The sequence below is a fragment of the Myotis lucifugus genome, unplaced genomic scaffold (genome assembly GCF_000147115.1).
Source record: "Myotis lucifugus unplaced genomic scaffold, Myoluc2.0 scaffold_21, whole genome shotgun sequence".
Taxonomy (NCBI): domain Eukaryota; kingdom Metazoa; phylum Chordata; class Mammalia; order Chiroptera; family Vespertilionidae; genus Myotis; species Myotis lucifugus.
This window is the reverse complement of record NW_005871069.1, coordinates 8,296,774-8,323,634: the sequence shown is the minus strand read 5'-3', so window position 1 is coordinate 8,323,634 and position 26,861 is coordinate 8,296,774. Positions and strand designations below refer to the sequence as shown.

The following is a 26,861-nucleotide window of genomic DNA, read 5'->3' as shown; positions in this document are numbered from 1 at the left end:
CTCATATAAACTCATTTATATGAGAAGCCAATATTTTATGAGCAATTGGTTCTAGTAGTCCAAAGTAAAATTTGTATACATATGCAAATGAGCACTAGCCAAAAAGAATGTTGTTTAAAAGTAAATTTTAAGCTTAATAAAAAAGGAGAAATTTTAAATCTCTTCCGCTATTATTTACAAAGTAAACTAAAAGTTATTATTCAAGCATTAAATCTCACCATTAATCAGACACCATAAGTAAAAAGAAAGTTACTTTTACTTGAGATGTATGCATTGCAGTATTGACCAGCATGTCTCTCTCCTCCATTTTTCTGAAAGGCAACCAAGTTGGTTGCTGTTTAAAAGAAAAATTTTTTAAAGCAACTCCCTAAATGTGGCTTAGAGATTGCTCTGGGAAAAAATACAGAGGGGAATACCCTTCAAATATCTAGGAATCATAATTGAAAATCAATATATTAGGCCTCAAAAGATAGAAATACAAAAGAATTGCCTTAAGACCTTAAATGACTTTAAGAAATTATTAGGGGATATTAATTAGTTAAGACCTTATAAAAAATCTCTATGGGAGAAATGACAAATTTATTCAATATACTTAGGGGTGACTCTAATCTTTTCTCTCACCAAACATTAACAAATGAAGCTAGGGAGGAGTTACTAAGAATTGAGCAGGCAATCTCCTCAGCCCAAGTAGCATGGGTACAGCCAGAATTGCCTTTATCAGGACAGATTAACCCTACTGCAAATAGTCCCACTGGGGTCATCTTCCAAAACAAGAACTCTCCTACTATTATTGAGTGGGTCCACCTAGGGCATCAATCTTCTAAAACTGTAGTTAAATGTATAAAACTCATGGCTCAATTAATATCTCAGCTCAGAAAGCACTGCAGGCAGTTTAGAGAACTCCAATACATCTATCTTCCCCTCACTGGGAAGCAATTAGAAATGTTAATTCAGACTGATCTGAATTGGCAGCTTGGACTAAGTAGATATTCCGGGCAACTTAGTTGTCACCTACTAAAAAACAAATTACCACAATTTTTACATTACACCCCTATTATTATATTAAAAAAAAATACTAGGCAGGAACCTATTCCTGGAGCATTAACTGTTTTTATTGATGGTTCATCTAATGATAAAGCTGCTTATCATACAATGAATTCAGACCAAGTCATCCAGACCAGTCATACTTCTGTGCGAAGAATTAAATTTGAAGCTATCAAGGCTGCATTGCAGGATTTCCAAGAGCCTCTTAATATTATTTCTGATTCTGCTTATGCTACTGGCCTGGTAAAAAGAATTGAGACTGCTCAATTAAAATGGTTCAGTGACCAAAGTCTATTTATACTATTTAAACAGGTACAGCAAATTATACAGCAAAGACAATATCCCTTTTATATTACTCACATCAGGGCTCATACCACCCTGCCTGGTCCTTTAACAAAAAGAAATGCATATGCTAATCAATTGGTTGCTTTATTAAAACAGGCCACAGAATCTCATCAGCTTTTACATCAGCCTGTCTAAACAATTCTCAATCACTTGACAGCAGGCAAAACAGATTATCAAGGAATGTCCCACTTGCATGTTACATCTGCCTCAAGGGCCTAATACAGGAATTAACCCTTGAGGATTGATAAGGGACCATATCTGGCAAATGGATGTAGTAACACACTATACTCCTTTTGGACACCTTGGGGCATTGCATGTCTCTGTAGACACTTTTTCAAAGATCCTATGGGCCACTGCATCTACAGGGGAAATGGCAAAACAGGTCCTTAATCATTGCCTAGCTGCTTTTGCTGTCATGGGAATTCCAAAAATTACTAAAACTGATAATGGACCCACATACACAAGCTATCTTTTCCAGCAATTTTATAAAAAGTGGAAAAGTCAGCACATTATGGGAATACCATACAATTCCCAAGAACAAGCAATTATAGAACGCCAACATCAGTGGCTAAAATCCCAACTTGAAAAACAAAAAGGGGGAATAGTGCTGAAATCTCCTGTAAGTAGACTACACCAAGCCTTAATTACTTTAAATATTTTCACTTGTAATGCTGATGGCAAGACACCTATGGAATTACACTGGTGTCAGAATAAGCCAAAGGAAAATGGTGTGGTTAAATGGAAAGATCCCGAGTCTGGTTCATGGAAGGGTCCCAACCCCTTGTTAACATTTGGTCGAGGATATGCTTGTGTATTTCCAGAAAACTCCTCCAAGCCTGTGTGGATTCCTGCAAGGAATATTAAACTTCAACATGGATCCGAGAGAAGAACTGACCAGACTAATGAGGGCCTTGCACCTGGAGCCTCACCCTGTATCTGCGGCTGCAGACAGATGACTACTCCAGCCCCAAAAAGCAGTAGCCCCAAGCAACACGCTGAAGATAAGGAATGGGAGGAGAATGAGACAGATGATAAACAGTCCAGAGATAACTTGGAGGATGGTGAAGAAGCCTTGTCATGCTAGCAGTCATCAGTTGTGCAATGGTGCAGGTTGCCCTGGACAAAGCCAGAGGAGGTCGCACCTGCATTGTCATTGCCCACCATTTGTCCACCATCCAGAACTCGAATATCATTGCTGTCATGTCACAGGGGACAGTGATTGAGAAGGGCACCCATAAAGAACTGATGGCCCAGAAAGGAGCTTACTACAAACTAGTTCCTTAGATGCCTGGCAGCACTTTAAAAAGGACATGAAAGAACTCAATCCTTTTCATTGGATCTCCTTACATTTGCCTGTTAGCATAACCACTATTGTCTGTCTCATTCTTGTTCTTATATGTTTATTTCTAGTCTGCAGATGCAGAATGAAAAGTCTTAACACTTGGAGTGGGGGAAACGAGTTAAGTCGGCTCGCGTGAATTGCGCGTACTCCGCGGGAGCCGTCTTTAACTCGGTTCATATAGATTTGCGGTGGAGTGCGGGAAACGTGTAAACTCGGGCCGACTGTAACTGCGTATTACCAAATATTTGTTTGTAATCCACCCTTTTGGTGGATGGAACAAAACCAAAAGACAGAGCCATCTTATATTTTGGCGGGAAATTCACCCACACCGGAGTGTTAAAAGGACTCAAGTCCTACAGACAACATACATTTTTCAAGATTAAGAAAACAAAAAGGAGGAGATGCAGAGGCCATCCACTGTCAATACTATCATGAGAGTGCATCAAGGAATGCAAAAGGCCAATGAACCTTGAGTATTGGCAAGGCTAATGCTAAGCACCATTGTTCGTGTTGAGATAGCGGTGACTCGAAGTAATTTCCTGACCTAATAGCCTAAAAGTACATGTTTACTGGACCTTACTGATCTTTATTGATCTTAGAGACGGTCTGTCTGATACCTGTTTGCCATGCTTTACTGAGGGCAAGATGTGTATCTAAAACTGAATAAAAAGCAGAGAAGGCCAGGTTTCAGGGTGCCTCTCCAAGAGAGAGGTCTCCACCTGCCCCTCCCCCATGCCTTCTAAATTCATATTTCTTGTATAGTATTTTCATTTGTGCATTGACCCCTCCTTCAGATCCCAAACCCTAGCTGTGCTGGTTGCGGCAACACACACACACACACACACACACGCTGCCATGCTGGAGCACCTGCTTACACACAGACACACACATGTGCTGCCCTGCAGGAGCACCCACTGCCTCTACACTGTGCAGAGCCACCATCAGAGTCCAACCCTTCCTGCCTTCCCATCCCATACTTTCCCAGACCCTCCTGTTTGGAGAACAATGACCTCCCCCACATCTCCTTCACCCCTAAATTTGAGGCAGCTGAGATGCCTACTTTGGAGTCCACTAGAGCTAGGTTCAACCTGGCTCTATGCCTCACTAGATGTGTATGGGGTTTGGATCACATTGTTCACTGTATCATCTGTAAAATGGGAATAATGACTACTTCATAGGACTTGGAGGGTAGAATAAAATACTTTCACTTCTTGGGCAGCTGCTGATGTCAGATCTTGTGCTATGTGGATTTTAAATGTTTATTTCCTTTAATTCATAGGAGGGAGGGATTCTTCATCTCAAGAGCACACAGTGACTAGGCCCAGTCAAGAAGAGCCTTTATGGTTCTTTACAAACAGAAGCTCACAGTGAGGTGCTGCATCACAGCCTTTCCCCAGACGTCACAGGCTGGCACTGGAGATGAAGGGATGTTAGGGATCAGATACAGAGATACCAAGGACAAAGGCAGGGGGTGGGAGGGTGGAGTGGGGTGTGGTCCACATGATGGTTAATGCCTCAGGTCTTGCCCAGAAGGTCAGCATTTTTGACAGTTTGTGATCTTGGAACTTTATTCCACCCCTACCCACGCTGCAGCAGAGGAAGTGTGAGGGAGGAAGTGTGAGATTACAGGAGCAGCCCCAGAGGATAATGGCCACAAAACCCATAGGTGGAGTTGACCTGGGACCCAGATACGTCTCTAGCCCCACCTTTGTCCACTAAGAACACACCCAGGCAATGGAATGGGCTTCTCCCCCAAGCCAGCTTCCTGAGGAACCCAAAAGTCCCCTTCAGAGTAGAGCTGAGGACAAGGTTAGGGCCCACTCGGGATCCTGGACAGTGTGATCAGGCCCCCAGGAATTTGGGTGAGGCCAGTGGAGTCTGCAGCCCCACCCAGGGCCCTGCCCCAGCCCCCTTCCCTTACAACTTATAGGCCCAGATGGAGACCCTCTGCTCTCCCTCCAGAAACCCTGGCCTGGCCTCCTCAGTTCCTCAGTCCCTACCTGGGGCCTTGGTTCCTGCAGCACCTGGCTTGGCCACCTGCCCCACCCGAGATTTCCCCATCCAGTCCTCATCTTCCTCTGCCCTCCCCACTGGGGTCAGCAGCCCTGTTATGCTTCCAGCGCCGAGGTCCCGAGCCAAGTGCTCTTCCCCAAACTGCTCCTCCCTGAACAGGTGAGCCCGCTATGGAAGCAGGGATGGGGCCCCTCAGGCCTCCCATCCACGTGTCAGCCGAGGGGCTCTGAGAATATGTCCAGCCCTTGCATTACTAAAGGAATGCCGGAGGGAAACCTCCCCTTTCCCTGCCACTGCTCACATCTAGGACCAGGGTTCTGGCCTGCAAGCCAGGAGTGCAGGCCCCACCCAGGCCTGGCTCCAAGAGCCGGGTTCCAGTCCCACCCACATGGCTGTCCCCAGATCCTCAGGCCTTGCTTGAGACAAGAAAGGAAGCAAATCTCATGACTTAAGAGGAGGGAGGCCCAGCCATTGCAGAGATGGAAGCTTCCTTGGTCTGACATGGGTCTGACATTTTTTAAAACGGGAGCATCCTGATCCCTGGGGGCCCTCCCTGCAGCCCCCAGAGCCTCACCTGCCCTCCTCTTTCCTTGGGTGAACTGCCTACTTCCACAGGGTCTGAACATCCAGTGGGGAGAGTGGAGGAGCTGCCTGCCAGGCCCTGAAGGCAGGCCTGGGTGGGGACAAGCCCCAGGCCCTTCAGGGCCCCTAGCAGCTGCCCTGCCATCCCATGTGGTTAGAAAAGGAGAAGCACTGAGGGGTGGGCAGGGTGGGAGGCAGGCAGGCAGAGAACCGCTTTGAAGGGCAGTGCAGTCAGGGCAACTCCTAGAGTAGCATAGGTGTGTCTGAGTTCTGTGCTGAGATGCTGGCTGACTCAGGACCAATGAGCCCCAGGTCATACAAATTAAGGATGGAGTCAGCAATGATGCGGGCTGTGCGCTTCTGGTACCCGCCTGAGGTCACCATGAGGATGGGCACCTGACATCTGCGGGCCACCCGGAACACCAGCTCATCCCGCTTCACGATGCCCTGTTGGGAGATTGGGAAGGTGAACTCAGGCAGGCCCCGACCCTCATGGTATCAAGAGGTTCTGCTGCAGGTCTAGCCCTGCTTGGACTGCAGCTGTTTCCACCCATCCGCTCTGATATCAGGAGAAGCACCAATGTGGTCCACCTGTCCTGCTGCAGCTGAGTCTTCAGAGCAGACCATCCCCTGCCCTCCCACCCCCAAGTTCAGGACATACCTGTGGGCTAATGGACAGTCCTCCAAGGCGGTCACCCTCGAGGATGTCGGTGCCTGCGTTGTACACCATGACGTCGGGAGGATGCTCCTGAAGGGCTCTCTTGAGGTTCCTCTCCACTTTATCCAGGTACTCGTCATCCTCGGTGCCCCACTCCAGCTCTACCTTCCGCCTGATGGCCTCTAAGAGGGACACAGGAATTTCCCCATGTGCAGAGACAGGAAACTGAGCTCAAGAGGACAAAGATTGCTTGGATCCCTGCCAGTGCCCAAGGAAGGACTAGAAAATAATCTGACTCCAGCACTGCTCAGCCTCTTATTTCACTCAAAACTAAGCTAAAAACACACACACACAAACAAACCCATCCTTTTCCTGGCATTGTGGTACTGTCCAATGAATGTCTAGTGAGGACAGTACTGCTAACCCTAAACAACACATCCACATTAGATAGGGCTCTTCTTTACCTTAGTGCAATTTGAGGGGTGGGGGAAACTCAGCTAAAAAGAGCACCAAGAGCTGCAAAGCGGGAACCCAAAAGAGAGAAGGGGAATTGCGGATAAAATACCTTGCCCAGACACAGGGATACCAAGCTGTGCCCTCACATCCAAACCCCGCACATTCAAGATTCATTTCTGAAACTGGTCCCTTGGGGTATACCAGCAGCTGAGTGCCCACAGGAGACTCACTAGCCCTTCCAGCATAAAGGTCCCCAACCCACAAAGTGGGCAGGCGCTCGAGTTTTCATAGCTCATCTGAGCATCTCTGCCTTTAGTTGATAAGTTGAACCTGCCTGCATTTCTTTTTATTTTACCAACTATTATATTTGAACTAATTTCTTCCATCTTATTTGGAATACCCTATTTATCTTATTTTCCCTCATTTCCTTTTTCCCATTCCCTGTGTTCTACAGACAGATGCATCCTAGGAGTCTATTTTTATTCTTCTGATGGTTACCCCTAATATAAGGACCCATCCATATGTTTATTAAACAGGCTAATGCAATCTTGGGTGGGTCATGTGACTTCTTTAGGTCTCAATTTCCTCATCTGTACAATGGGAACGATTCCCACCTTGCAAGACCCAGCACATAGGAAATACTCAGGAGAAAGCCCCATCCAAGCATGAGTGAACTCAGGACTGAGGGTGGCGGGCAGCTTACGCTTGGCAAAGCGGTCTCCAGGGTAGATGTGGCGGTTGTAGACATCCATGATGTACACACGCTGGTCACCCATGAAGTCCCGTTCGTGCCCATTGCCCTGCAGGGAGAACATGGGAGCCACTTGCAGGCAAGTGCCCTCAGCAAAGACAGGACCCTCCCTCCAACCCCCACCGCCCTGTGTCTGAGCAGTGTGGTTTGCCCTTTGGCAGAGGGTCTCGTGGCTATAAAGTGACAAAGCTAGGATTCAACCTCAAAACCTGGCCCCATGACCTTCCAGCATGACCTTAAGGAAGCCCAGCCCTCTCAGTCTTCTCCAGGACACAAGGCAGGAATCCTGGCCCCATACCCTCTCAAGTCTGTGGTAGAATTGGCTGGGATCAGGAGTGTGAAACATAAACTGTAAGGGCTGTACTCATGTGGTTCAGGAGCTCAGTGTCATGTGACCTTGGAGCAGTCCCACCATCACAAAGCCACAGCAGCAGAGGTGCAGGAGGGCCTTCAAGAACCCAATGCATGCCCTGCCCCACCTGGGACAACAGGAGCCAGACCTGGGTAGCAGTGGCTGAGCAACCCTGCATCGCATGAATGAGCACTTTCCTGGGGTGCAGGAACACAGGGATCCTGGGCTCTGTGCACAGACTAGGGAGCCACTGAGGGGTTTAAAGCACAAGAATAGCACTACCTGTAGGGATTTTAGGAAGAGCCACCAGCCTGGTTTGGGGAGGCAGTCAGGAGAAGGGAGGAAGGACCCTCAATTTCACAGGAGCATTGGCTGGGGCGAGAGGGGCAGAGGAAGAAAGAAGGGCCCTCTGCTTCCAGTCTCTCCAGCACAGAGAGGATGGGCAGTGGGAGAGAGGCAGAGCAGGATGAAGGTGGCAGAGATCTGCCTTGGGGCTCAGGGATGTTTCCAGGGGGAGGAGTCCCACAGTGTAGGTTGTATGATGGAAGCTGATGGGGAACACATGGAGGGGTGCTGAGGAGGGGGCCCACAAGACCCCAGCCCCCACGGGGCACTCACCTGATGGGCATCAAGATCAACAATGGTGGCCCTGGAGATGCCCTCCACTCGCTCAAACAGAAACTGCCCAGGGGAGGAGAGGGGAGATGTGAGAACCCACACAGGCCAGAAGACACAGCCCCTCAGGAACTCCCAGCTGGTGAGGGGCCAGGGCAGGAGGACTAGGCAAAGACATCACACACCCACGAGAGCTATGCAGCTCCAGAGAAGCATGTGTGCATGGTCAGGGAAGCCCTCCTGGAGGAGGGTCCTGTGCTTCGCCCTGAAGAGCAGGAAGTCGGGAGGTGAGCAGGTGAGTGAGGCTGGCCCTCAGTGACACCCCAGGAATCCTGGGGAAATGTGGGGGTTGGGGGAGGAGAAGCCTCCCTTCAAAACTGGGCCAGGAACTTTATTCTACAATCTTTGTCTTCCTACAGGTCAGGTCCACACTCCTCCTTCTGTGGGAAGCCCTCCTCCCCTTTCTCCACCCTCCAAGCTCTCCTGTGTGTCTGCCTCCTGAATGCCCAGGGTCTGCTGACCTGTCTCCCCCACCATTAGTCTGTGTGCCCTGTGAGAACAGGAATCTCAAATGACCTGTTTCGAAAGCCCAGACTGAGACCAGGTGCGGCGTGGTGAGGGGGAGCCCTGGGGTTCCATAAACATGGAGACCAATGCCAGCTCTGCCCCTCTGGCTGTGTGACCTCACCTCTGAGCCTCAGTTTCCTCATCTGTAACATGAGGATTCACTGAGGTGAGCCATGGAGAACAAAGGTTGGCATAGGCTTGAGCCTGTAGTAAATGTCATCAGTATTATTGTGATCATTATTATTATTTCTACCTCCCCTCACTCTTCTGTAGGGATGCCCTTCTTATATTGTTGATATACATGCTTCTCCCCAGCCCCTGCCATTGCTGAAGGCTGTAATATCTCCCTTTTGTCACAGGCAACACACAGGAGAGTCAGATCTGGGTTTGAGCCTGAGCCTGGCTGAGTGATGCGGGTACCTTCCTCCCCTCTGAGCCTCACTTCCCTCCTGTATAATGTGGGGTGAGAACACAAACTTGGGAGTGGCAGGGGGTCCCAGGGAGGGCTCTTGGAGGTGATTCCCACATGCTCTCCTGCACACCTTGATGGCGAGCGTGATGTCCGCGTAGGCGCAGAAGCCCCCTCCCCGGTCGCTGGAGCAGTGATGGAAGCCACCACCTATGGAAGGCAGACATGATGAGGTCAGGGCCAGGCTCAAGAGCTAGACCTAGGCACACCCCCCTACCCTCCTACGTGCCCTCCCTGCTCAGCTCCCAGGAAGGCTACTGGGACTCCAGGTTGACAAAGTGAGCTGCGTGCCTAGATATGTCACTATCCCCAAGTCAGGAGGTAGCTTTGCCATTACAGCCACCCCTGTCAGAGAAAGAAACCTCTTAGGGTATCCCAACAAGTCAGACTCCAGTGCCCACTCACACCTCTTAGGGACAGAGCTCATCCTTCCCAAGACAGTAAGTCTCCATAGAGCTGGGCCTGCCCACATGTGAGTCCTCCTGCCAGAAAAGGGTGGTGGAGCTATGGGGCAGGTTTACCTTGGGAACCCCCAGATTCTGCCAGGTGGTAGAAAGGGGTGATCAGGCAGGGCACCCTCTGCTGGTCATGGCTACCCACTGCAACGGTGAGGGTCCTAGAGACCAGGGTCCGGCCTCCTCTACCCCTCAACCCTGTGACCATAGCCTCAGAGGCCAGACCCAATCCCCCTGTAACACCTAAAAGAACTGAGCTGCAGGGCTTCTGAAGTTGAGCCCAGTAACTGCCTCACCTGGCAGTGTGAGGCCAGGGCCCGGATACAGGGAACCGCCTCTTACACCACCCAAGAGGCTGTCATTGGATCCTAATGACGAGATAACAGCCAACAGTGAACTCCTAACCAGCACGGAGCTCACTGAAGCCTCCCCACAGGACCATCTCCATTTTACAGCTTAAGACCCTGAGGCACAGAGAGTGATGGGGTTAGCAACTTGCCCTGGGTCATACAGCTAGCTAATGGCAGAACCAAGATTCAAACCAAGGGCCTCTGAGTCTTCTTGGGACCCCTTAGAAACACATGGCACATATCACTCACTTGTTTATTCAGCAGAGTATCATAATATCATGGTTAAGCCAGACCTAATGATGGGTATCTGGCCATACCAAGAAGGCCTTGAAGTGTTCACAGTCCAAGGTGGGGGTGGGGGAAGGCAGCTATGGGGCTCTGAGCAAACCACTAGGCCTCTCTCGATGTCCATGTTCTCATCAATATAATTGGACTGAACAATAACACCCAGCTCAGATGAGAGCCCTGACAGAACAAGGCTTCACAAACTGAAGTGCTGAGCCTTCATGAGGAACACAGCAGGGACAAGGAAGGCCATGGGTGCAGACCTCCCATGAGCCAATCTTGTGGGAGAGTCCAAGGGACAGGGGGAATGCTAGCCCTCAAGGTCCCTGAGAATAAAGTGATATTGATCCTGGGCAGCCCACCCACCATGACATGGCCAAGCCCCTGAAGGCTGTCCTGGGTCCCAAGAGGTTAATGGAGTCTTTTGGGGGAGCCTCTGAAACTGCAGGTTTCAGCTTCATGCAGAGCTGTCCAGGGGATGGCACAGGCTTCCTGGGAGAGAGTGAGCTCCCCACTACTGGAAGTATGCAAAGACAGGACTGGGGAGCAATCTGGAGAACTCTTTTAGACAAGGATTCCATGCCAGATGGAGGCACTGGTTCGTCCCTCCTACACACCAGAGTCTCCGAACTCATAGCCACTTCCTCCAGGTTCCTTCTGGTCTTCCCAGTCCCCAGGCCTTGGACAGGCCAGCTCCCCCAGGTGGGGCACTCACCCACATTGATGGCCCAGCCTCGCTCCACTGCCAGCTTCCCCGCCTGGGAGACAAGCACAGGGTGAAGGGCACGGGCAGCCCTCTTCTTCACTCAGTCATTCACTGAGTCACTCATTCATCCCATAAACACTATTTCCAGCCAGCTCTGAAGTGGGAATGAGCTCTGAGGTGGGGCTAAGGAAGCATCCACCCCCAGTATACTCAGTCCCAGAAGCAAGTACCAGATTAGCTGGCATATGGGATGTGCAGTGCAATTTTGTGAAGAAACTGGAATAAATAAAAGTACTTATGATCACACATAAGCTGACAATGATTTTAATGTGGCCTTTAAAGGGAATTAGACAAGTTTTTGCTCATAGAAATATAGTACACTGAATACTGAAATCCATAGGAAATCAAAGTTTAGGGGGAGGGCAGTAAATAATACTCTAATAAACTAAAAAAAGATACAAATTTCCAGGTTGAAAAGAAAACTATAGTGGTCAACAGGCATTTACCAGGTCTGAATTAGATATCGCACACGGGAGTCTGAAATGATTCTCTACCTCCAATGAACTTGGCAGCCTATGGCTCATTTTAAAGAGAACTACACACAGGACATGAAACCTGTTTTGCTGGGAGTTTTCTTCATCACCACACCTGCGATGGGGAGACAGGGGAGCACCATCGATCACTGACATCATTTCCATCTTAAATTGAAGTACATTGGAGTGATCACTTTAGGATATATCTCTGGGGCATGGGGGTGTCTTAAACAACAGCAAATACGGTAAATCAATTGGAAGTCCCTGAAAAAGGAACAGTGAACTCTGATGCCCTGGGGCGGGGAAGGCTTTGAGAGGAGCTGCTGGGTCTTGAGGAGTACTTAGGTTTTGTTCCACTACTAAGTGGGAGGAGGGCATCCATATGGAAAGCCCAGGGTGGGCAACAGCCCAGAGGTAGGAAGGAACCAGGTGTGGGGATCCCCAGCCCAACCCTGTGTCCTACCTGCCTCCCCACCTACCATTATGGTTCCTCCTGTCTGGATCCGAAGGGGCTTCAGCACCTTCCTCTGCACAAGGAAGTTGGGGAGAAAGATGACAGGGGGGATTTCTGTGATGGTAGCGACAGCAAAGGACCACTGTGGAAAGAGACGCAGGCCATTGGCCTCCCGCTGCCATGCCCAGAGCTCAGAGGCAGCAGCTGGGAAATCAGATTTTCTGTAATGGCAGTTTCCAGGTGTCCTGGGTGAACTCTGGGCCAGGTGTAGTTACTGTGATAAGAAACAAGAACCCCCACCAGTCTGGCCCCACCAAGTTTGGGGCTCAGTAACGATCAGTTTATCCAATACAGTTTTTTCAAGCCTATTTGGCCCACATTCCTCAGCACTCCAAAGCCCTTGGCTGCCCTCTTGTGCCCAAAACAAGAGCTGAGGAGGACTCCATCCTACAGAGGTGCAGACCCAGAAATGACCCAGCCCTCCCACTGTACAGAAGGGGACACTGAGGTCCCAATCAGGAAGGATCTTTCTTGCCAAGGTCACACAGTGAGTCACAGAGCCAAGTCTGGAAACCCAGATGTCCTGCTTCTCCAGCCTCTTCATCTACTGGGAACTGGACCTCCTTTTAGAAGAGGCGTCCTGCCTCCTCTCCAGCTACTGAGGCAGGAGGACTGGGCCACCTAAAAGGCATTTGCACCAAGATCAGACACAGCTTTTCCTGTGACCTCTCAGGCCTCTGGGCAAATGTCCCTGCCTCCAGATCCTGAACCACCTCCTGCCTGGCTGAGAATGCACCTAGGCCCATGCTATGCTCCCTGTGCCCACTGACCCCAGGCAGAGACTCGGAGGGGCCCAGGGTACTTTGTAAATGTTTATTAAGGTGGGGGCTGGTGCAGTCCGCATGTCAGCATGCTTGCAGCCTAGATGGGAAATACTCATATGTGACAAGCCTTGCGATGGAGAAGAACACGGTTTGGGTGGGGTAGGGGCAGACAGGCTTTTTGGAGGTGGTGACATGAAAGCAGAGACTGAAGGTGAACAAGAGTTATCCAGCTATAGGGGTCAAGGTAAAAAAAATTACTACTGGCAGAAGAAAAGTAAGTCCATGTTTAACAGAAGTTAGGTACAGCTGGGACACGTAGGGCTGGTCTGCCAGCAAAGGCTCTCAGGCATGTCAGGGCAGTGGGAGCCTCAGACAGTGCTTCCCACGCTGCTGTGGTTGTAGCAGGAGAACCAGTTAGGGCAGTGGTTCTCAACCTTCTGGCCCTTTAAATACAGTTCCTCATGTTGTGACCCAACCATAAAATTATTTTCGTTGCTACTTCATAACTGTAATGTTGCTACTGTTAAGAATCATAATGTAAGTATCTGATATGCAGGATGGTCTTAGGCGACCCCTGTGAAAGGGTCATTCGACCGCCAAAGGGGTCTCGACCCACAGGTTGAGAACCGATGAGTTAGGGGCACGAGAATAATAGCAGCCCCAGGGAGGAAGTGAGGGATATGAGGGTCTGGGGAAGGTGATATGGGGACAGTTAATAGAAGGCATATGGGGAACAGATGGACAGAGGTCCAGGACACAAGGTCAGAGCTCCAGGACTCCAACACTGAAGGGCAAAGCCCAGGTTGGAGTCCACTGGGACAATAAAGGACTGTCCTGGGACCAGAAGGATGATGGGGAGAGTTTGTGTGCGTGTGTGTGTGTGTGTGTGTGTGTGTGTGTGTGGTGGCAGGGGGTGGGGGTAGGGACCAGAGGTGCTCAGGAGGCCAGACACAGAGGTTTCAGGAAGGAGTGAGCAAAGTGAGGCGGTGAGGCTGCCAAGGCATCCAGTGAGAGAGAACTGAGAAGTGTGGCCGTTATGATCACCAATCAGGAGAGATTTGGATTTAGGTCTGGAGAGGCCTGCAGAAAAAGCATGTGCCTGGAAAGAGCCAGGAAGGGGTGGTGGTAGTGCGAGGGCACCCAGGAGAAGCTGGGGCAGGAGGACAGGACAGGACCAGTCAGCCCCCAAAGGGGCCCCGGTGGCTGAGGCCACTGGCCAAGGGGAGACATTTTGTCAGGTTGCCTGCACTGCTATGAACACCTGTGTTGTCAGGCCTCTCAGGCTGGCAGGGCTGAGGACAGCTGAGGGGGAGGCTTGCTCTGCTCCCTCACTCCAGGGAAGGAACCTGAGAGCAGGGCCCAGGGCCCATGGGGCATGTCTGAAAGTAGAGATGACCATGCTGCCTTCCTCAGCCGTTTTTAAACAGCAGCCTCTCATGCAAACCACACGGCCTGCACTGTGTTTCTGCCACCTGAGCCAGCCCATATAAAGGAGTTCCTGGAACCCTATGTCAACCAATAGGACTGAGGTTTTCCCTGTCCAATTGGATCTGCGCACCTATATCACCCATCAGCATTTTCTCCAACCAATCAGATCAGCTCCATTCTCACCAATCAGGACAGTGCCTTTTGGACCAATCAAACTGAGGATATGGAGTCCTCATAGGCTGAGAATGGACTGACCAGAGGCAGGGATTTATCTGTATTAGACCAACTCCCTTCTGGCTCCCACAGTGCATTTTTCCTTTCCACCAGAGACTGGGGACTGGTTTCTGGGCTGGGCTGGAGCCGACTAAACCAGAGCAGAGCAGAGCTGCTAGCCTGAGAGGCCTCATCTGAGGGCCATTTCGCCCCAGGGCCACCTCACAGCCATGCTGTATCGCAATTGGGCTGTTTGCACAGAATAACGTTTCCTTCTTCGCTGCACCCCAAATTGGGGATTCCTGTTGGCATAGAATCAGTAGCAATGACCACTGGCTGACAGTATGTGCATATGCATATGTTGGTGGGGGACAGACCTAGAGAGGACAGGGTGGCCAGCTCCCCTGTTCATCACGCCCACCACAGGCCTGGCAGACGGAAGGCCTGGAGCCACTGTTTTCTTGGAAAAAATGCGTGAATACTCAACAGAGCCTCTGAAGAAACACATTAAGTGACTGCCTGCCATCACAATCAGCAGAGGGAGGGTCTGAATAGAAACGAAGCCACACAACCTCCTAGGGTCTTCGATGGACACACCTCAAGAATAGCTTTCTCTAAGAGGATTCCACAGCAGCTATAGCACAATGGCTCTCCATCAGGAAGGGTCCACACCAATGAGTTTGGGAAGTCCTGCTTACTTGCCCCCTCCTGGAAGGTCACATCCCATGCTGGCACATTAAAGGCTCTGGGAAGTTCTGCTACAGAATCCCCTGTAACTTTGCTTCTCAAACTTCCTTACTACAAACCTCCGCCTGCCCGCTTTGCTTTTAATATAACACTAGAGGCCTGGTGCACAAATTCGTACACTAGTGGGGTCCCTTGGCCTGGCCTGCGGGATCGGGCCGAAACTGGCTCTCCAACATCCCCTGAGGGGTCCCGGATTGCGAGAGTGTGCAGGCCAGGCCGAGGGACCCCACTGGTGCATGATTGGGGTGGGGAGGGACGCGGGAGGTTGGCCAGACGGGAGGGACTGCGGGAGGGTTCCAGGGCATGTCTGGCCTGACTAGCTCAGTCCCAATCATCTAGCTCAGTCCCGATCAGCCGGACCCCAGCAGCAAGCTAATCTACCGGTTGGAGCATCTGCCCCCTGGTGGTCAGTGCATGTTATAGTGAGCAGTTGAGCGGCCTTAGCATATCATTAGCATATTACGCTTAGATTGGTTGAATGAATGACCAGACACTTAGCATATTAGGCTTCTATTATATAGGATACTGTACTGATCTTCACAAAGCTGCAGTCATATAGGATAATACTGGGGAAACTGAGCTAGAGCATGAATTTTACATGGGCCAAGCATTAAGTCACAGCACATAAGGGTTTCAGCCAAAGGGACCAGCTCCCACAGGAGAAGGTACCTATCAACACTTCTTGACTTCTGCCCATGAAAACAGGGCTGGACACATCAGCCTTCTTCTCAGCCCAGCTGTGGCTCCTGTGCAAGGCAGTGGTGTAGCTCACTAATGAACTATCCAATCCAGTAGCTGCCAGCTACACATGGCTATTTGCATATAATTTTAAGTTAATTAAAAAACATTTAAGTTTTTAAAATTAAAATTTGTTCCTCAGTCACACTAGCCACATTTTAAGTATTTAATGGCCACATGTGGTTACTGACTACTGGACTGGACAGAGCCTTTCTAGAACATTTCCATCACTATAGCAAGTTCTGTTGGATAAAGCTACCCTAGAAAGAAACAGTGGCCAGGGTGAAACATAAATGGAAGGAATGGGACAGACTGGGGGATGGGGGGTGGTGGAGACAGATGCTCCAGTACCAGGAACAGATACGCTATCTGGGAGGTGCAGCGGGCTGCAGTGGGACTGCCCGGACTTGCCAGCAGGCCAGGCCCCAGGCAAGGGCATTGAAGGACAGGCTGGATGGGAGCAGGAGAGGGACAAGGTTCATAAATCTTCCTCAGAGTCAACTAGTCTAACTCTGGACTCTGCCACTGCAATATAAATTTGAACACAGCCTTCTACTTAACTGTGCCTCCGTCCTCCTGTCTCCTCATCCATGAAACAGGAGCTCCTCCCAACTAGGTCTCGAATGAGGACTTAGACCATTGGAGAGGCCTGTCCTCAGTGCCCAATCTAAAGTCCCCCTACCTGGCTTCGACCCCTGCCTTTGCTTCATCTTTGTACACAGCACTGGTCTCTACCTGACAATAACAATACCTCTATTGTTATCTGTCCCTCCCAGAAGAATGCAGCTCCAGGAAAGCAGGCACACACTTGTTCCCTGATGCACAGGCAATGCTGAGAATGATGCCTGGCACACAGTAGGTGCTTGCTGCACATGCTGTCAATCTTCCCCCACATCCCTACCTCCACAGACAATGCTGAGAATGATGCCTGGCACACAGTAGGTGCTTGTTGCACATGCTGTCAATCCTCCCCAGATCCCTACCTGCACCCTCTCCCGAGGAGGCCATCTCACCTGTCCCATCCCAGGAGAGCCTGTGAGAGCCTGGCCTCTTGCTGCTGAGACCATGCCCTGCCTATAGCACACCTCGTGGGATCAGGCTGAGGTCACAATCCTGGTGAACCCACGTGTAGGCCCAGTTTTTTCTCCTGTTTTCTCTCCCTGACTCCCTCTCCCAGAGGGTTCTCCTGGAACCTTGCCCCAGGTAAATCCCTGCTGCAGGCTCTGTTTCTAGGGCTGTGCTTCTCCGAGTGTGGCTCCTGAACCAGCAGCAACAATGGCACCTGAGAGCTTGTTAGACATGCACATTCTCAGGCCCACCCCAGACCTCCTGAATCAGAAACTGGGAGTGGGGCCCAGCAATCTGTGTTGTAACAAGCCCTCCAGAGGATCTGAGGCTTAAGCAAATTTGAGAACCACTACTCTAGGGAACTTGACCTCAGACAGTGCTGAACAAATGAATGAATGAGCTACAGTGAACCTGTGAGGTTTACCCCAGCCTGATGCCCACGGCCCACCAAAGTGCATGGCCTATGTGCTTGCCCATCCCAGCGCCTGGTCATATGTCAGGGCCTTTGTGCCCAACTACTTGGTTTGGGTCAGGACTTTCCAGCAGTGAAGTGGGAGCAAAAGGAGAGCCGGGGGAGAGGGGAGTCCCACACAATCATCTCAGTTGATGACCAAATAAGCCTCTGACAAAATCCAACACCCTTTCATAAAATCAATCAACAAGTTAGGAACAAAAGGGAACTCCCTCAACATGACAAAGGGTGTTTGTATCTCTCTCTCTCTCTCTCTCACACACACACACACACACACACACACACTCCCATTGCTAACATCATACTCAATAGTAAAAGGCTAAAAACCTCCCACCTAAGATCAAGAACAAGCAAAGGAAGACTGCTTTTGCCACTTCTGTTCAACTGGAAGTACCACCCAAAGCAATCTATGTTTATATATATATAAAAGGCTAATATGCAAATTGTCCCCACAGGAGTTCGACCAGGAGACTGGGAGTTTGATCACTCACTATGACGTGCGCTGACCACCAAGGAGCAGCACAGCATGAAAGAAGGCCCCGGCCGGCAGCCAGAAGGCCCCGATAGGCCCTGATTGCCGGCCCAGCCTAGGGATTCTAATCATGCACGAATTTCGTGCACTGAGCCCCTAGTTAGAAAATAAAAAGAAATAAAATGCCTCTAAATTGGAAAGGAAAGTGGAACTTCTCCCTATATTCACAGATGGCATGATGTTATATTTATAGGAGATCCTAAAGAACAAACACAAACCCCCAATTAAACCTAATAAATAAATTCAACAAAGTGCAGGACCTAAGATCAGCACACAAAAATTAGTTGTATTTCTATACATTAACAACAAAATCCAAAAAGAAAATTAAGAAAGCAATTCTATTTACAATAACATCAAAAATTAAAATACTTGGAAATAAATTGAACCAAGCAGAACCAAGAACCAAGTAATTTACACTGAAAATTACAGAACATTGCTGATGCAAAAACTTAAAGATCTAAATAAATTGAAAAATATCCTGTGTTCATGGATTGACCTAATATTGTAAAGATGGCAATTATCTCCAAATTCATCTACAGATTCAATATAACCCCTATGAAAATTTCAATGGCCCTTTTTGCAGAAACAGACAAGCTGGTCCTGTAATTCATATGGAATCTCAAGGGACCCTGAATAGCAATCTTGAAAAAGAACATAGTTAGAGGATTCACAATTCCCAATTTCGAAAAGTACTACAAACTTAGTAATCAAAACATAGGATTGTGGTATTGCATAGGATAGACATATAGATCAATTGCAAAGAACTGACAGCCCAGAAATAAATCCATATGTCTATAGCCAATTGGTTATCTACAAGAGTGCTAAACCAGTCAATAGAGAAAGAACAGTCTCTTTAACAAACGGTTCTGGGAGAACTGGATATCCACATGCAAAAGAATAAAGGATGCTTATCTCACACCATATACAAAAATTAACTCAAAATGGATCCAAGACCTAAATATAAGTTAAAACTATAACACTCTTAGAAGAAAACACAAGGGTAAAGTCTTCATGACCGTGGGTTTGGCAACACAGTCTTAGACACCAAAAGCAGCCAACAAAAGAAAAACATGGATAAACTGAACTTTAGCAAAATTTAAACATTTTGTGCATCAAAGGACATTATCAAAAAAGTGAAAAGACAACCCACAGGATGGGCAAAAATATTATTTGCAAATCACATAATATCCAGAACATATAAAGAACTACAACTCAACAGCAAAGATAAATATCCCAATTTTTTAAATGGACTTCAATAGGCATTTCTTCAAAGAAGACATATAAGTGGCTAAAATGCACATGAAGAGATGCTTAATGTTATTAACCATTATGGAAATGCAAATTATAACCACAATAAGATACCATATCACATCCACTAAATTAGCCACAATAAAAAAAATAAAACACAGAAAAATAAGTGTTGGTGAGGATGTAGAGAAGATGGACCCCTTGTGCTGTTGTTAGAAATGTAAAGTGGACCATGGCTGGGTAGCACAGTTGATTAGAGCATTGTCCCAATGTGCCAAGGTTGTGGGTTCATTCCCTGGTCAGAACACAACGAATTGATGTTTCTCTCCTCCCTTCCTCTTTCACTCTAAAAATCAATAAATTAAAAAAAAGAAAAGAAACGTAAAATGTGTAGCTGCTGTGGGAATCATTTTGGTGATTCCTCAAAAAGTTAAAAATAATTTCCGTACAACTCAGCAATTCTACTCCTAGGTATATAACCAAAATAACTGAAAACAGGTACTCAAACAAATAGTTGTACCTATGTTCATAGCAACATTATGCACAAAGACCAAAAGCTGGAAATAACTCAAAATCCATCAGCTGATAAATAAACAAAATGTGGTATATCCACACAATGGAATATTATTCAGCTTTAATAAGGAATGAAGAACTGATGCATGCTGCAAGGTAGATGATTCTTCACACTGTGCTCAGTGAAAGAAGCCAGACACAGGAGGTCACATATTCTATGAATCCAGGTATACTTATGTAAAACAACCAGAAAAGGCAAAACCAGATGGTGGTACAGGGGGAGGGAGGAATGGGAGCAACTGCTTAGTGTGGAAGGGTTTCTTTTGGGGTGATGAACATGCCTTGGAACTAAATAGAGGTGATGGTTTACACCGCATTGTAAATTTACTAAAGGCCACTAAATTTTATACTTTAAAATGGTTAATGATTAATATTATGTCATGTGAATTTTACAATAAAAAAAAAAAAGGAAGGAGAGAAGGAAAGATAAGAGAGAATCATAGACCTTGAGGGGTCCCATTTCCCCTGAGACTTTCCTGAGATATCTGCCTTCTGGTGCTGTGTCTGGAAACTGTGCTTCCCTTCCTCCCACAGGACTGTGATACTATAAGGGCAGTGACTAGGCCCGATTCACACGCCAGCTTCCTGGGGCTCAGGCCAAAGTTTCTGAGGCATCTTTACCTTCTTTCTCTCACATGCCCCCTACTCATCTGAACAACAGAATATCTTGTTCAACCGCTGCTTGCTGCCTGGTCTGAGAGCCCAGGACCTCTCCCAACGAGTACTGTACAACCTCCTTCCTCACTGGTCTCCCTGCTTCTGTCTTGACAGCCTATCCCTACCATAGCTGCCAAGCAACTTGGCTAAAACCTAGATCAGGTCATGTCCCTCTGCTTAATACATCCATGGCTCCCACCTCTCTCAGAGCAAAGCCACAGCAACGGGTGCCTGGCCCTATCCTCTTCTGACCTCACCTCCTACCAGTCTCCCTTCATCCCCTCCAATCCAGCCACATCGCCTTCCTTGTGCCTACAACACACTGGAGATACCACTGCCTCGTGGCCTTTACACTTGCTCATTCTTCTGCTTGGAATGCCCTCCTGGATGCCCCCATAGCGTACTCCCTCACTGCCCTCAGCTCATGGTCACATCAGTAAGATCCTCTGTGATCCCCCATTTCAAACTGCGGTCTTCCACACCCCATTCCCCCCCCCCCCCAAGGCACTGAGCACCTTCTAAGATACTATATAATTGATTTGATTTTTTATGACATTAGCTGACTCTCCATCTAAATGCTAGCTCCAACAAAAGATCTGGTCTCTTTTGTTCCATCCTGTCTCCCTGCATCTAGAACAGAGCATGATGCTCACTAAATACCTGCTGCATAAACATGTCCTGGGCATTGCCCAGCTTGGGATGCACAAGGACAAGATGTCAAATCTGCATGACACATCCCATGGCACACTGTCACTGGGGTCAGCAGGAGGCAAGAGCCTGCACTGGCCCAACCCAACCACTACCCTCAGTGGGGCCACCTCTGGGCCTTGCACACAGTAGGTGCTCAATAGACATTTGCTTCCCTGAAAGGATATCATCTGTCAAACATCAGACTACAGCATCTCCTTCAATGCCCTGTTTATTAAGTATCAAAGGCTACACCAGTGCAGGGCCAGGCATGAACCCCGGAACATGGGGGCGGGGGGCAGAGTGGAGGTGGGGCAGGGGAGAGGGTGTATGTTCCACTGCACACACAGAACAGCCAAGGAAGAGCAGCCCTGGGAAACCTACATGAACTCTTCAGGTGTCCACAGCAGAGAAAAGAGAAGAGAAAACTGTATATGTTTGCAGGGTGAATGGGATATTCCTACACTGCAACACCTAGATGCCAGACAATGCCTGAAGTGGACATGGGTCTCACCTGAGCGTGAAGGGCACAGCATACCATATCACTCTTCTACAGCACATGGAACAGAATCCAAACTCTTCCCACAGCCTACAAAACCCTGTGTAGCCTAGTGCCGCTGGCCTCCCTGAGCACACCACATGCCTTTTCATTATCTCAGTCCCTTCGACTTAGCTAATCAATCATACTTCTTCCGCTGCAGGAGGCCAAGTCCCTTCTTCTCACTCCAGGTCTGAGGCTCTGGAGCATTCTTTCTTTAAAGCTCCATCTATGTCACCTACTCCTTATTATTTAGTCTCAGCTCAAACCTCACCTCCTCTGTGAGGCCCTCCCTGATTGCTCAGTCTAAACGAGCTTACTTCCATCCAGGGACCTTCTATTCTTTTTTCCTTCATAGCCAAGGTGTATCCTCTTTCTGGGCCTAAGCTTTTCCACCTATGGAGGGGAGGAGCCTGGTGACCTCTACTATGGCTCTTAGTCTAAAATGAATCTTTCTTTAAAAGAACATCTCATTTCATTTATTGGGGTGACATTAGCTAATAATGTTACATAGGTTTCAGGTGTATAGAGCTCCCACACTCCTAGGGGCAGAGAACCTGTTGCATCCCTGACCCCACCAGGGCAGGCTAACAGCACAAGTTTGGATGCGACCCCTTACCCAGCCCTCCCCTCTGCTCCCACAAAGGGGACTGACTAACTGCCTCCACCTCAGAACCTCAGCACTGATGACAGCTGTGGGCCCGAGTCTAGAAGGAGGTCATGAGCAGAGAGCCTGTAGGTGGGATTTTAAAATCTTAAATGAGTGAACACATTAAGAAATCAGGAACTGTCACTTAATAATCTGGATTTCTGGCTTTGCTTCAAAGCCAGGAACTCTGGCCATGCTGGGCCTACAGTGGGGCTGGGTAGCAGCCACCCACTTGGGAAGGGCAGCAGCTTCCAGTTCACCCATACACCACCATCTGCATGACCAGGTATGTTCCCTGCTGGGCCCTGGGGGTGTCAAACTCATTTTTAGCACAACAGTTTTCAACAAGTCTTTAGCAGTACAAGTTCTTAGAACAAAATCTTAAACTTCAATCCAATATAAAAGTAGGCCAAATAGAACAGCTTGGATTGGATAGGGACAGGGCTGGGGCTACCCTGTCCATCATCTCAGCGGGTCTTTGCAGCCTGTTCATAGAGCACAGATTGAAAGTCATTAATATAGAAGCCCCAATCCCTGTGAAGTTTCACTCTCCATCAAGTGGACATCCCTGTTCTCACAATTCCAGAGACTGGGAACTCATAACCCCCAGAGCAATCTAGCCATCCCTGGTGTCTGCCTTTCATGACACCTCGCTCCTCTTGGGACCACAGACCCACATGCTTCCCCTGTGCTATGGACAGGAATTGAGCCCCTTTAGGCTGTGCTTTCCCAGGCTGAGCTGCCCTCCCCTGGCCACTCCTCCTGGCTGGCAGCCCTTCTGGCCCTTGTACCTTCAGCTCGTTGAGATAACGTCTCGTGTGCACCACCAGCAGGTCTTCCTCTGAGGCTTCCCGTGCCTCTACCAGCATGCCGTCTGACAGAAGCTTCTCTTCTGAAACCACAAAGTGGGCACCATGCTTCCCTTCTGGGAGGGCTCAGCCCAGACCCTCCCACAGGCTGCAAACCTGGCCTCTGTCAGCCCTGCCCCAGGAGAAGGTGGGCATTGCTAGTTTATGGGCATTCTGTCAACAGGCCACCTCCCAGACCAGTGTGAACAATGGCCAGGCCCTTAGGCCAGGGGACTTCAGACATTGTGCACACAAAGATCCTTTCCAAGCCACTGATAGCCACGAGGTGAGCTCCCTGTGTCTGGAAAACTTTCAGAGGCAGATGACACATGGGTCAATGATGTTGACCCTCTAGGTGAGAAAAGTTCTTTGATCAATTCTCCCCCCAACTTCTGATGGCATCCTGGGAGGCTCAGTGTGGTGTGGCCTCTCTTTAATCCCTGCCTGACCCATGATCATCTCCCTTTTTAACCCCCCAAAAAGCACTCACAACCTGCAGCAACAGTAAGCAGCAGCCTGAATTGAATTATACTCTTGTTTTCAATGAATTTATATTTCCCACGACTTTCTATTTATGGCAAGTGAAACCAGCTTTCCCATTTAGATGACATATGTTTCCTTTTAAAACAAGTTTATTTAAGTTTTTAAAAATGAAGGCTACGTCAATAAAAAATATGAAGTAAAAATGGAACAGGTGGTATGAAGAGATGGCAAGGTCCCAAGAGTGGTTTGCAAATGACCGATGTTTAGAAAACACTGCATTATTTCATCACCCCTCACATACACCAGACAAGATTTGCTCCATTTTTCAAAGGAAGAAACTGAGGTCCAGAGACGAAATGCTCTGCAGTGGTCGGCAAACTCATTAGTCAACAGAGCCACATATCAACGGTACTTCTTCAAAATAGACTCGCCTAGGCCGAAAACCGACTTCTGCGCATGGGCCACAAAGTTTCAATCGCACTGTACACGCACCCGCACGTGGTATTTTGTGGAAGAGCCACACTCAAGGGGCCAAAGAGCCGCAAGTGGCTCTCGGGCCGCATTTTGCTGACCACTGCTCTAGAGCACAGTGAGAACAGGCCCATGATTCTCTGGGTTCTAGGGAAATCAAAGGGACAAACAAGGTCGGAATCTAGGGGACCTGTTTTAAAGTGTTACCCTTAGGAACCAACCCTGGCAGAAACCAACTAGTTACATACATTTCTCACATATAGTTCCACATACAGTAGGTACTCCCCCTACCCACCCCCAGGACATTTTATGGCTCCCCAGTGTCTTCAGGCAAAGGGCCAGCTCTTTTCTTGGAGGCACCCAAGGCCCTTCACCATATGACCCCTGCCTCCTTTCCACCTACATCCTCATAGGAGAAAGGAGAGAACTCAAGAGGACTGTTGGCTCCGGATGAGGGAGACAAGGAACACTTCTGTCAGGCTACTGGGTGATACAGGAGCCCAAGAAGGGGACATGGGAGGAGCAACTCAGACAGCGAGAGAACTACAAGGTGAGGGCAGGCTGGCTCTGCTCACTGTGCCAGAGTTCTTGCACCGTTGCACACAACTTGTATTCTTTTCTAGTTAATATTTTTCTGTGAATACTCACTGTAGTCACTACTGCAAACTGAAAATAAGTATCACTTGCCATAAATAGAAGTTAGCCAGAAATTTAAAAAAAAATACAATAGAAACAGTGTTATTAATCTCTAATTTGATTCTATTTTCAGGTTCAGAGCCTCAGGCTTGCTCTGGATTTGTTAAAAAGGGAGATGGGCTTAGTGTTTAAGATGGGCTAGCCCCACAAATGAGATTTTCTCCATGGTGTGATCAGAAGAACTGAGTCATCCTATACCAGGTAACATTTCGGTAACACTTCCTACTTCCCTCAGTGAAAACACCCTCGATACAGAGGGAACAACAATATCCTGGCACTAGCCTACTGTGATGCCTGGATTTTCCACACCACAGTTCAAACAGTGCAAGCCTGACCTTGCCCAGTGGGATGAGCCATGAAGGGTAGGAGCCTGGAACTCTGAGTTTCAGACAACTACTACTTAGTAGCTATGTGACTGTGAGCATGTTTCCTAACTTTTCTGGGACACAGTTTCCTCCATTTGTAACCAATGGAGTTGGAGCAAAAGTTCTCTTCTTCTTGGACTCTCTGAGCTTGTGGTGGATGGACACTGGAGTCCTCCAAACTTCAGCTTCCTGTGTCCATCATTAATTAGCTCACTTTTACTGGATTTCTAGGGGAAGACACAGAACTTAGGTCCAGAGCAATGGGGAGCCAGGGAAGGTTTGAGACAGGGACATATGCTTAGAAGTTTGTGTCGGAAAGTCCCTTTTCACAGCATGGGTGGAAGGCAGTCTGAGGGCTGAGGCTGGAGTCAGGGGAGTCTGAAGCTTGTGTTAGGGAAAGGCAATGGGGGAAGGTAAAGGAAGCAGATGTAGGGTCCAAGGTGGGACTTCCATACCTTTTAGAAAGCTGATCACCTTGCCCCATTTTCCGGCGTCAAAGGGATGCAGCTTCTCCAGACCCATGAAGGTTATATTGTAGCGGGGAGAGTACACGATGGGCCACCGGGTCTCCGGCACGTGCTGGTACAGCTGGGTTGTGTGCGGCCTTCCGTAGGCATGGGGACAGAATAGACAGATAGGGATGGTCAGTGTGAGAAGCAGACTCCCACCCTGCACCAGTCGGCTTTGATTTACCCGACAGACTTGACCTGGTACCACTAGGTCCCTTAGCCGCAGAAAAGACGCCCCACAGCAACAACAAGAATAGCGGATCCTTACTGAGCATTGGCTTTTTCCCTGCATTATCCAACCCAATCCTCACAGCATTCCTGGGAAGTAGGCACCACCATCTCCCATCTCACCAAAGGCTTTGAGAGGGGACTAAGGCCGGAGCAGCGGATGTACACCCAGGTGCGTCAGGCTGCAAGACCTCAGCACCTCACTTCCACATTCTAACAATTACACCGAACAGCTGTGTGGCCCTAGGCCTCAGTTTCCTATAAAATGTGTGCCTGTTGCGAGGATGGAGAAATGCATCTAAATAGCTGAGCAAAGAAAGCGTCCTGATCGTGAGAGCTGGGGCTCCAAAACAGACGTTAGAGGCTCGCACGGTGGTGGCCCAATGAGGAGCCGGGTGCCAGTCAGCCCCTCTCCACCGCGCAGCTTACTCCCTACCCCACCCAGCGCACCTCCGCGGCTGCTGCCACCGCCGGGGCCTCCGCAAGGCTGGATGGGCCGAGAGCAGACGTCAGACCCGCGCCCCGTGACGGCCTCCTGTTCCTTGGGCTGCAGAGAAACGGCTCGGGGCTGACTCGGCGCGGGGCCCGCCTGGGCACATCCGGACCAGCGTCCCCTCGCCCGCCATACCTGGGCCCGCACCTGGCCGGCCCGCCGGCCGCCCGGGCACTGGTGCTCCAGCCCACGGCGACCCCTGGGAACCCGGGAGACTAGGACTGGCGCCCCGCCACGCGCCCCCGGCCACACTCACATCCCGCAGCTGGGCCCTCCCAGCGCCGACCACCGCTCCAGAACCCGGCGGGGCGGGCGCGGTCCCGCCCAGGACACGCCCCCGGCCTCGCCGCCTCCATGGGGCGGAGCTCCTCAGGCTCGGCCCCGCCGCCGCGGCCGCGTCACAGAAGGTCGGAGTCC

At 49.3% G+C, this 26,861-nt stretch overlaps 1 protein-coding gene and 1 non-coding gene across 13 annotated transcripts; one reads left to right on the top strand and one right to left on the bottom strand.

Moving 5' to 3' along the window:
* Window positions 1-3,976: 3,976 nt before the first annotated feature.
* HDAC11 (histone deacetylase 11) lies at window positions 3,977-26,844 on the bottom strand. Of its 12 annotated transcripts, XM_023751442.1 has the most exons (11): window positions 26,701-26,781; window positions 26,402-26,498; window positions 25,670-25,818; window positions 23,143-23,243; window positions 12,003-12,119; window positions 11,000-11,042; window positions 9,268-9,344; window positions 8,162-8,224; window positions 7,144-7,240; window positions 5,988-6,166; window positions 3,977-5,773 (listed from the first exon to the last, which is right to left on the bottom strand). In XM_023751442.1, the coding sequence occupies exons 3-11, from the start codon at window positions 25,734-25,736 to the stop codon at window positions 5,570-5,572; spliced, it is 948 nt and encodes a 315-aa protein (XP_023607210.1). In that variant the 5' UTR covers window positions 25,737-25,818; window positions 26,402-26,498; window positions 26,701-26,781; the 3' UTR covers window positions 3,977-5,569. The 12 variants fall into 12 exon arrangements, with proteins under 12 accessions (XP_023607210.1, XP_006085818.1, XP_023607209.1 ...); XM_006085756.3 differs by lacking the exon at window positions 26,402-26,498 and having other exon boundaries at window positions 26,701-26,844; XM_023751441.1 differs by lacking the exon at window positions 26,701-26,781 and having other exon boundaries at window positions 26,402-26,626.
* LOC111825334 lies at window positions 6,345-6,469 on the top strand. Its single transcript, XR_002828503.1, has one exon. It is a non-coding gene; the product is annotated as a U4atac minor spliceosomal RNA (small nuclear RNA).
* Window positions 26,845-26,861: the final 17 nt, after the last annotated feature.

Coding starts and splice junctions, on each gene's coding strand:
- HDAC11 (XM_023751434.1), bottom strand. CDS start 26,015: ATGCAGGGAAAAAGCCAATGCTCAGTAAGGATCCGCTATTCTTGTTGT. Junction 11,043..12,002: donor AGACAGGAGGAACCATAATG/GTAGGTGGGGAG, acceptor CTTGTCTCCCAG/GCGGGGAAGCTGGCAGTGGA. Junction 7,241..8,161: donor TTGATCTTGATGCCCATCAG/GTGAGTGCCCCG, acceptor TTCTCCCTGCAG/GGCAATGGGCACGAACGGGA.